General features: G+C 47.0%; 1 protein-coding gene across 1 annotated transcript in view; it reads left to right on the forward strand.

The window, feature by feature from the left end:
- bmp1a (bone morphogenetic protein 1a) overlaps nucleotides 1–9,988 on the forward strand; it is a 46,545-nt gene extending 36,557 nt beyond the window's left edge. Inside the window, exons 12-20 of the mRNA XM_076270126.1 lie at nucleotides 1,134–1,329; nucleotides 1,588–1,713; nucleotides 2,445–2,605; nucleotides 3,245–3,425; nucleotides 4,042–4,167; nucleotides 4,746–4,873; nucleotides 5,591–5,804; nucleotides 7,224–7,474; nucleotides 9,577–9,988. Of these exons, the coding sequence (XP_076126241.1) occupies nucleotides 1,134–1,329; nucleotides 1,588–1,713; nucleotides 2,445–2,605; nucleotides 3,245–3,425; nucleotides 4,042–4,167; nucleotides 4,746–4,873; nucleotides 5,591–5,804; nucleotides 7,224–7,474; nucleotides 9,577–9,714 (1,521 nt within the window). The 3' untranslated portion in view covers nucleotides 9,715–9,988. The remainder of the gene's footprint in view (nucleotides 1–1,133; nucleotides 1,330–1,587; nucleotides 1,714–2,444; nucleotides 2,606–3,244; nucleotides 3,426–4,041; nucleotides 4,168–4,745; nucleotides 4,874–5,590; nucleotides 5,805–7,223; nucleotides 7,475–9,576) is intronic.
- The last annotated feature ends 863 nt before the right edge of the window (nucleotides 9,989–10,851 follow it).

Below are 10,851 nucleotides of genomic sequence, written 5' to 3' on the forward strand. Positions count from 1 at the left end.
ATATGTATTGAAAATAACACAACTTGCGTTGTTTTTTTAACACATCTCTGTGTCCAGATAGGGACAACACATTCATTTTAAGAGTGTAGCTGACCGCAAGTGTGAGTAACAGAGTGTGAGTAAATACCCAGCAAGGGCTATAAATAAGCCTGACGTAGAGTGTTTCAGAAGAAATAGGGGCAGGTACAGGGTGTTTAAATCTACCATGAGAGGCTTGGCAGCTGATTATGATGTGTGTTATTTTAAGCACAAGTTCATAATGAGAATAAACCCTGCAAGGATTTCTGTATTTGGTGAACGTGCATAGTAGTGTGTTAAGAGAGCACAGTACACACGAACGAACCCGCAATGGGAGAGATCTAGTGCTGGAACAAGTGCAATGTATTTGACCAGAGAGAAAGAGAGAGAGAGAGAGAGTGAGAGAGAGAGAGAGAGAGAGAAGGGACTCTAGATGAGAGAGGGAATTAGATGAAGAGTGATTATGAGAGTGTAGCCTGCGTTCCAGCTGCCTCAGTACAAAGCCTCACATCTGCATCTGTTCCTGTGGTTGGTTGGTTCTCAGCTGGCAAAAATAGTTGTGTGTGTGTGTGTGAGGCATATCATATATATATATATATATATATATATAACCACATGTACATGTGGGGTTGATGAGTTTAAACCAATCACCACATAAGCGATTCAAGATGTGTGTGTTCGACAAACTGACTTCCATAGTCTGAACTTCTGCCGTAGGACAGCCAATGGCTTTGTTTTAGTAGTGTCTTGAAAATGTATCATGGTGGTTTCATGTAAGTGGCCTCAAGGACAGTTGTCCAAATAATTTTATTGACCAAGATGAGATGCCTTAGAGTAGACTGTACATCTCAACAGATACAATAAAGGTTGAGGAAAAAGGGTGTTCTTCATAACCTGTTTTATTATTATTATGTATTTATATTTCCTCATCCTTTCAGTCATGAAGTATAAAAAATAAAGACATTATAGAGATTTAATCTCTTTTTTCAGAGTTTTTTATCTCTGTCTGTTTTCATCTCTACATCTGTTTTTCTGTCTCTCTTTCTTGCTCTCTCTCATCCTCTCCCTCTCTCTCTTACCATCACCCACTCCCACTCCCGTCCCTGCTCCTCTAGATCGAGAGGCACGACAGCTGTGCCTATGACTACCTGGAGGTGCGCGATGGCAACTCAGAGAGCAGTCCTCTACTCGGCCGCTTCTGCGGCTACGACAAGCCGGACGACCTCAAGACCAGCTCCAACCAGCTGTGGATGAAGTTTGTGTCAGACGGCTCCGTCAACAAGGCCGGCTTTGCCGCCAACTTCTTTAAAGGTCAGATGTCAAAGGTTGCGTTGCTGTTAGCAAGCGAGGCTGACTCATTGTTTGTTTACGTCTTTTCCAGCTGTTATTTTCTACAAAAGTGTCATCAGAATGAACCTTCTGTGACTTGTTCAGTTTTGGGAACACATTGATACAATCAGGCGTAAATATTATTGAAAACTGCTCTGATGACTTTGACGTCAAATTGCCAGGAGAGGGCGACTCATCGGTTGCTGTTATGTATTTTTGTTTATTTGTTTCTTTGTGTAGAGATGGACGAGTGTTCGAGGCCTGACAACGGCCGCTGTGAGCAGCGCTGTGTCAACACGCTGGGAAGCTACAAGTGCGCTTGCGACGCGGGCTACGAGCTAGCCTCGGACAAACGCAGCTGTGAAGGTGAGCCCCAGAGGACACTAACTGCGAGGGAGTTAGACGCCCCCCCCCCCCATAGTCTTCCTCTCCAGTTTAAGTGTGCTCCAGTTTGTGCTTTTATATACTTCCTCTCCACAAAGTCCCGGTGATGTTCCCAGGACTTGCACTCACACAGTCAGTCAGTTTATCTTTACTGCCAGAATCAGGGTCCATTCAGAATAAAACATAACACACAGAGCTGACACATAACAAAAGAAAGCATTTTTTCACAGTTTTTTTTATAAAAGACAATGTCGGTGTTTCCACAAGAGTGACTGTATAGTATGACACTAAACTAGTAGAGTAGTATTTTCAGGGCTCTAGCATGTGGGCATGGCTGCATGTGTATTATAAGTCAGACGAGAAGTCAGTCTTAGAGTGACTAGAGTCTTATCAGGGCCATATACTACATGAATATCTTGATTTTTTTTCTGTAATAAAAACTGACCTTTAAAAAGGTCAACATATTATCACTGGCACACTGGAGCTTCATTTTATATTCTTGGTTGTAATTCAGATGTTGCGAGTAGACTCCACAGTATGGGTCCTCCAAGTCAAAGAGTAAAGTTCACTGATGTTAAGTCATTCAACTACGGGTAATCTGATTTCATTTCATTTGACTAGATAGAGATGTGCTGTTATGATCTGTATACCGTATCTGTACATTATCTCATTTGTTAAAAGTTTTGTTTGTTTGTTTACTTTGTGGGTCTCAGCTGCCTGTGGAGGTTACATCACCAAGCTGAATGGCTCCATCACCAGCCCTGGCTGGCCCAAGGAGTACCCGCCCAACAAGAACTGCATCTGGCAGCTGGTGGCCCCGTCCCAGTACCGCATCACCCTGCTCTTCGACCTCTTCGAGACGGAGGGCAACGACGTGAGCACTAGGGCTTTGGTTGAGCGCGGGGTGGGTCGTCTGATTCGGTCTCACTGGTTGGGCTTGGCACTCTCTGGAGGATGAGATGGGTGTTGGATTTCCAGCATTTAAACGGCATTTAGTGATCAAAATGAACAGAGCCACACAGGCGGTTCCTGCATTTCTATCACAAACAGGTAGCAATGGTGTAAGGTGGATGAGGCTGTATTTAACGAAACATATTTCACTTCACTTTTGGTAAGAGGTGAGATGTTCCATAATAGTGCCCACGTCACTGAGGGTGGTTCATACTGGCAGTATGTAGTTAGCCTATAGCTAAAAGAGAGCTATATGCTAACTGGTCTAACCCACTTCCAGTGAGTTATGCTAAGCTAGGCTAACGGTGTCACACTGGGTTATTGCAGGCACAGAGAAGAGAAGGGCATGCATCCTCTGTAACTCTGGAATAGATGGCAAATAAGCTCATTTCCAAAAGAGTTGGCGTGTATCTTTAAGACTGAAATTAAATCAAAACTGAAGCAGAATGAACACATTCGTTTTTAGAGTGGCATGTTACCATAAATAACATGTCATACATTATACTACACAGACATTCGTTGCTTTGTTAAGATGGAATGTGTGTGTGTGTATTCTGGTCAGGTGTGTAAGTACGACTACGTAGAGGTACGAAGCGGACTCTCGGCAGACTCGCGACTCCACGGGAAGTTCTGTGGTGCTGAGAAGCCTGAGGCCATTACCTCCCAGTACAACATCATGCGCATCGAGTTCAAGTCGGACAACACCGTGTCCAAGAAGGGCTTCAAAGCGCAGTTCTTTGCAGGTTCGTCCCCATGGGAATTCTCCACTGACTTCTTTTCTTTCTTTTTGAGTGTGTCTGTGAGTGTGTTCTTTCTTTTTGAGTCTTTCCCGACCGCACAGTGATTATAGGGTGCGTTTGTGAGTGTGTGTTTGTGCAAGTGTGTGTTTATGCGAGCATATGTTTGAAAGACGGTGAATATACGGTTGTATAAACAGAGAGTGCCTTGTTGTTGTTGTCCAGCTAAACACAGAATAGTGCTGTCGTCCTGGAGCGTATCTTCTGATTTGTTCTAAATTCGCTTGTATTTATTTACACAACTTGTCAGTCTGTCTACTAAGCACTACTAAGACTGTCTGTCTGTCTGTCTGTCTGTCTGTCAGTCAGTGTGGTCAGTCTACACAGATATCTTAAACATTTCTAAAAATTTTTAGATTAGAGAGTGGTTGGAATTTGCACACTGCCATTATGCCAGAGGGCTTCTAAAGTCATTATCACACAGATGGGAAATATGGACCTGCTCTATACGTGTGTGTGTGTGTGTGTGTGTGTGTGTGTGTGTGTGTGTGTGTGTGTGTGCGCGCACGTGCGAGTGTGTCTGGTGTGGGGCATCACTGTGGTGTGTTGTGTGTCCCTGCAGACAAGGACGAGTGCTCCAAGGAGAACGGGGGCTGCCAGCACGAGTGTGTGAACACCTACGGCAGCTACAGCTGTCAGTGTCGCAGCGGCTTTGTGCTGCACGAGAACAAGCACGACTGCAAAGAGGGTGAGAGGGCCACAAACCCCTACACACACACACACACACACACACACACACACACACACACACACACACACACACACACACATACACACACACATACACACACACACACATACACACATACACACACACACACACAAACAGCTTTGTGATCTAACAAGTTATTTCTACACTCAAATGTTTTCCTAAAGCTCAGTTGTGTATAGCGAGTTTGTGTGTGTGTGTGTGTGTGTGTGTGTGTGTGTGTGTGTGTGTGTGTGTGTGTGTGTGTGTGTGTGTGTGCCCATATGAGTGTGTGTGTGTGAGTGTGTGAGGAGACATAACATGGAGACCAGGAGAGCGGGATGAGACAGACAGGGTATGCAAGTGCACACCACCCGGATGCCAAAACCAACAGCCGTGCTGGCCGTCTGATGTCTGAATAGCATGCCTCGCTGGGACGGGAGGATGGGGGAGGGAGAGAGGGAGAGAGAGAGAGAGACAGAAAGAAAGAGAGAAAAAGAGAGAGAGAAAGAGGGAGAGAAAGACAAAAAGAAAGAGAGAGCGAGAAAGTTGACTCTGCGCATGTGTTTTTCTTGCAGCGGGCTGCGATCACGTCGTGCACAGTGTGAGCGGCACTATCACGAGCCCCAACTGGCCAGACAAATATCCCAGCAAGAAGGCGTGCTCCTGGGCCCTGTCCACCACCCCTGGACACCGCATCAAAATAGTATGTGCCTCTCCCATCCTGACGTTAACATCTTGTGTACGCATGTGTGTGTTCATGTGTGTGTGTGTGTGTGTGTGTATGTGTGTGTATGTGTGCGTGTGTGTGTGTGTGTGTGTGTGTGTGTGTGTGTTTCCGTGCGTGTGTTTGCGTGCATGCGTGTGCGCGCGCGCGTGTGTGCGTGCGTGCGTGCGTGTGTGTGTATGTGTGCGCACGTGCGTGCGTGCGCGTGTGTGTGTATGTGTGTGTGCGCATATGTGTGTGTGTGTGTGCGTGTGTGTGTGTGTGAGAATGTGTGTGCTGTATTGTCAGGTCTGATTATTTTCAGAGCAGTGTCAGCAAATGTTTGCGGGTATAAACTCCATTATGTGATGTTTCCCATTATAGCCTTATTTGTTATTGTTAAAGCATGAGCCCATCTATTTCATACGTCAACTCTGAATATACCGCAGTCATCCATGACTGTGCTTAGCACACAATAGATATTTGCATTTTTTATTTTATTTTTTGAAACCCTGATTATTGTAAAATGTCTCGGCTTGTTGAAACGCCTGAAGGCATGGTTTTAGACGATGCTGTTTAGATAATGCGATGGCTGGCTCGCCATGTGTTTCACATAACAAAAACCACATCCTGCTCGCCTGGTCGACACCCAGGCAACAAACCCCAATTTCCTCCCGCTGGGCCACCTTAATGATTTCATTGATTGATTGGTTACAGGCGTTCAACGAGATCGACATGGAGCCGCACGTGGAGTGCGCCTACGACCACATCGAGATTTACGACGGGCGTGACGGGAAGGCGCCCAGCCTTGGACGCTACTGTGGCACCAAGAAGCCGCCGCCCATCGTGTCCAGCGCCAACAAGATGTTCATCCGCTTCTTCTCCGACAACTCCGTGCAGAAGAAGGGCTTCGAGGCCTCACACACTGCAGGTGCAAATCCCAGGATGAAAACGATTGTGTGTGTGTCTGTGTGTGTGTGTGTGTGTCTGTGTGTGTGTGTGTGTGTCTGTGTGTGTCTGTGTGTGTGTGTGTGTCTGTGTGTGTGTGTGTGTGTGTGTGTGTGTGTGTGTGTGTGTGTGTGTGTGTGTGTGTGTGTGTGTGTGTGAGAGAGAGAGAGAAAGACAAAGAGGAAGAGAGAGGAGGATGAAAAGACACAGAGGATGAGTGATCTAGAGAGAGAAAGTAAAATGAAGGGAAAGTAGGATTAGAGAGCACAGGGCATGTGAATGTGGCTGCGTGTGTAGTCATCTAAAAAACTCTTTAAAGTCCTCCATAAATCTCATCCTATATTGCCCGTGTGAAACGCTGTGACCAGATTATCAGACAGAGACTCCAATGAGGAGGACTGACTGACTAAAAGAGACAAAAGGATTAAAAAAGGAGTGAGAGTTGAAAGTGTGGACAGGGCTTGGTCCAGCGAGACCAGCGCGGGGCAGTGCAGGGGGGGGTTGTGCCAGGACACTGGCCCACGTGCCAAAGCCCACAGGAACGGCAGCAGACACTGACCAGCCTCCTGCCTGCCCTCTGTGACCGGGCTTTAGCTGCCTGCTGGGACGGTCGAGCTCACAGCGTCCGGCACGGCTCGTTTTTTTTTTTTTTTTTTTTTCGTTTTTTCCCCTGTAATTTCACGGCTCAGCAATTGTTATTCTCGTTTGGTCCGGGGTTGGGTTATGCAATGTGCTTACAGCATTAAGTTTCTCTAACAGTGGGGATTAGGATTAGGGCCAGGGTCTACCTTTGAGTTGTGTGGTCGTTTCATTTTTCATGCTGGTGAGAGCTGAAGGCCACACACTGCCTGCTTATTTACATGGCCTTGTCCACAGTGTATATATTGGCCGGTGCTTTGTGGTGTCTTGCTATATTTTTTGATGTTTTTATTTATATTCATTGAAACCAACGAAATGTTTTACCACACTTTACAATACATGTCTTTAGTGCCAGGTGCCTAACAGGCGAGTCATTTTGATATAAAAGCACATTTTTACAAGATGGTATTGTGCAAAAGTCTTAGGCATTTTGCAGTTATTATTATCTTGTTTTATTCATTGAACTTTCTGTAAAAAACAATAATGGAAGCATCCTTGCTTTACAGCATTTTGTCCAGTATGCCTACAATTATTGTGGTATGCCTAAAGTTTCTTACTGGACGTAAGGTTAAGGTTAGCGTAAGGAAGAGGATTAGGGTTAGTAACAAGTATTAGAATGCATTAACATGTCCACTTTATTACTTTATTACACTGTAATAACCACCTGCAATGTGATGCTAACCACATGTAATGTGATACAGCTTCAAACATTTTGACTTTTGTTTCTGTGTGCGTGTGTGTGTGTGTGTATGTGTGTGTACAGAATGTGGCGGTCATCTGAAGGCAGAAGTGAAGACTAAAGACCTGTACTCCCACGCCCAGTTTGGGGACAATAACTACCCTGGGGCGTCAGACTGTCAGTGGACCATCTCGGCAGAGAAGGGCTACGGCGTTGAGCTCATTTTCCAAACGTTCGAGATCGAAGAGGAAGCTGACTGCGGCTACGACTACATGGAGCTCTTTGATGGGCCTGACACCAAATCCCCAAGACTGGGCCGGTACTGTGGATCAGGGGTAAGACTGGCGTCAACAAACCCATGGAAACAAAGTAAAGAGCGACACACAGTTGAACATCCCAAGATGCAAGAGTAAAAAGGAGATTCCCAAATGAAGTACTTGGAGCATTATAATTGACACTCTTTACCATATTCCTTTACTCATACCCACTGTGCGAATCCATCTGCTTAATGTATAGTTTTGGGGAATCCATCTGCTTAATGTATAGTTTTGGGGCTTTGTTTACCTTTAATGTGATATTGAAAGACTGATAGGAAGTCAGTGGGAGGCAGAGATAGGGTGGGACCAGGAAAGGACCCAGGCCTGACCTGAAACCGGGTCTCCATGGGCACTTGGACCCGAATGAGGTACCGGCGCTGTCACCAGTTGTGCCACAGCGCCCCCGAGCATCCACTTACTTTAGGTGTTTTTTTCCTCAATGTGCGTACGTAAAACCAAGAAACCCATTTGCCAAGAAACCCAGAAACCCATTAACATTCCTGTCTGAAGTGAGGAAGTGCATTAGTCGGTTGGTCGGTCGGTCTCTTAGAGACTCGCTTGTTAATTAGCCAGAGATAAGAACAATATGGGTCCATTATTTTGCCAGCCAGCCTGTTCCTGAGAATAAATCAGATCTTTGAGAGCTCTTCATTAGCACAAGCGGGTCAGTGGGGCGGCCGGCAGACTTGCAGGTGTTGCACGATTATTCCACATCTTGTAATCCATCTGACGGCGACCTAAATTCAAACTAATCCCACATGAAAAAGCGGAGCTAACCTTACAAAAGGGAATTGCAGGGTGTTTGTAGGGAGTAACCCTCACAGGCCTTTACCTGTATACAATCCTTAAACACAGAAGGTTGTTGATGTTTGAGCTCATCAGACAATCAAATTGAACCCCTTCTTGTCTTGCGGATGAAGTAATATGTCGATTGGCTGGAATTTGTCGATTGGCTAGGAAAGGCCAGGATTGTGTCCAAAACCAGTGCAGACACAGAATGGACAGCTGAAGGACTGCCAGAAATAAAAGACTAAATTCAACATGAAGGGTATTGTATCAGAATTTAACACACTACTTTGAGGGAGCTAGGAGTTGCCGTGGAAACAGAGTACCGTGGCTTTGTTCTATGACCTTTGAGCCTCATTCAGACTTTGATGCACAGATGAAATTGATGTGATGCTGGGAATGGGACACTCCTGTCTTGGGCCAGTAATGAGCACTGACCCTGGTATCCCTAATTCCCCCTGTCTGTGGTCAAGTGGAGAAAATGGTGCTGCACACACACACACACACACACACACACACACACACACGGAAGACACGGGGAGTCGGACTCCACACTGCCGTGGCATCCATTCCCACTCCAGGAGCAGCAGCTTAGTTCCATTCCGCTTCAGCTCACCAGCCGCCTCCGCTTATTTCCCCCGAAGCCCAGCCGCAGCAAATCGGTCGTGGCAGGCTCCGAAGCGGCCAGTAATGTCCACGGTAATGAAGGGACTGATCCCTCCATTAGCGCTCCTGTTGGGAAAACCCCTGCTGAGCACCGAAGCGAGAAGTGCGGCCAAGGGGCAGGGCGTAAGACTGGCCGGTGTGTACACACACTAAGCCGTACTGAAGCCGCACGACGCCACGTCAGAGCAGATGCCCTTCCTCTCGCTCGCGTCTGTGTCCTGGCATATCGCTCTGTGCAGCCCGTACTGGATGCTGGCGAATGGACGGAGGCTTTCTACATTCACACAAGTGACGTCCACGTGCTCATGTACAGTTGGATCAAACATCAGGCGCTCATAAATGGAGTGCTTGGGGTTGAGGAACTCCCAGTCAAGTAGGGTGTATTGCAGCAAGGAGAAGGATGACAAATGTCCAAAGTCAACCTTGACTAGATTCAGTGGCTCCCATTTATAAGCCTGATAGAGATATAGTCAAAGATAATTTAAGCAACTAAGGCATTTCATAATATAACAACATTTACTGCAATGTAACCATGTAACAATATACTGATAGAATTTTTTCTTCTCTGTCTGTTTTTCTCTTCATTTCTCCACACTCTGTCTGTCCATTTTTGCTTCTTCTTGTTCTCTCTCTCTCTCTCTCTCTCTCTCTCTCTCATACACACACAGCCTCCTGAGGAGATCTACTCTGCCGGCGACTCGATCGTCATCAAGTTCCGCTCTGACGACACCATCAACAAGAAGGGTTTCCACGTCCGCTACACCAGCACCAAGTTCCAGGACACGCTGCACTCGCGTAAAAAGTGACCCGTGGGGGCCGGGAGGGGCCGACCGGGGCCCAAGGAGAAGCGCAGGGGCCCCAAAGGGAGGCGCCAGCCCGTCGCTCGGAGACCCCCGGCCGCCAAGATCACCCAGACTGGACGCAAGACCAGCCGCAAGACCGCCAACCGCACCTCAGTAGTTCCCAGGGGCTCTGGCGCCCCCTAATGACTGTGAGGAGTATAAGCCATTCTGCCGTAGACCTTGTTTTTACCTTTTTTTATGGTTATGTTTGGGATTGGGGGGGTGGGGGTTGGAGTGGGAGGGTGGCGCTGATGGGAGGTGTTTCTGGCTTAGGTGTGTTTTTGGGGGGGTGGGTTGGTTGAGGGGGAAGAGGGGGGTAGAAGAGGGGGAAGAGGGGGGTAGGAGAATAAATTGACCCCTGGATTGTTTGTTTGTTTTTGTTTTGTTTTTGTTTTTTTCTTTCTTTCCTTTTTTTAAAAAAAAAACAGAAAAACAAGCCTCCAAAAATGAGAGCAACACGAACAGACAAGTTTCTCAGGATCTCCAGGATGACAGCCAGCAGGCTGTCAGATCCCTGTGCTAACGCCAGGCCAGTCCAGTCCAGCACACCACACCACACTATACCACAATGGGGGGAGGGGGGGGCATTTTGGGGGAGGGCAAGTGAATAGGGGAAGGGGTAAAGGGGAGGGCAGGGAGAGGGGTCCTAGGCAGATTCTCACCTCCATCCCTCTGTGGTTCCTTCCGGAAAGTCCTCTCGTCTGTCCGCCCTTCTCTGTCCCTTCGCAAAAAGGAGTCTGCGTCCAGAGATTTTTTGCAAAACAAAGACATGACGAGTTTTCTGACACTGTATGTTGCAGCAGAGATGCATGTATTTACCGCTCGGAGAGACCAAGAAATAATTGTACAGTGGCGGCGGCAGCGGTAGCGGTACCTCCACCCTACCGCCACACACCATGTGTAACGACCATTTCCCTGGCCATCAGTCCCAGGATGTCCTCCTAAGTACCGTTAGCAAGGCAAATGAATGAATCAGTTACCGTATTAAAGGACTAATAAATGAAACGTGGCCCATGTCTGCTGGCTGTTAATTGCTTTTCCATGATGTGAACGTGTACGTGAATGTGTTCAATTGTCGCTTCGCACTTCAGCACACACGGT

The sequence above is a fragment of the Alosa pseudoharengus genome, unplaced genomic scaffold, assembly GCF_046254945.1.
Source record: "Alosa pseudoharengus isolate Yale_2024_CS ecotype anadromous, Long Island Sound unplaced genomic scaffold, YU_APseudo_1.1 YU_APseudo_1.1_scf_6, whole genome shotgun sequence".
Lineage (NCBI taxonomy): Eukaryota > Metazoa > Chordata > Actinopteri > Clupeiformes > Clupeidae > Alosa > Alosa pseudoharengus.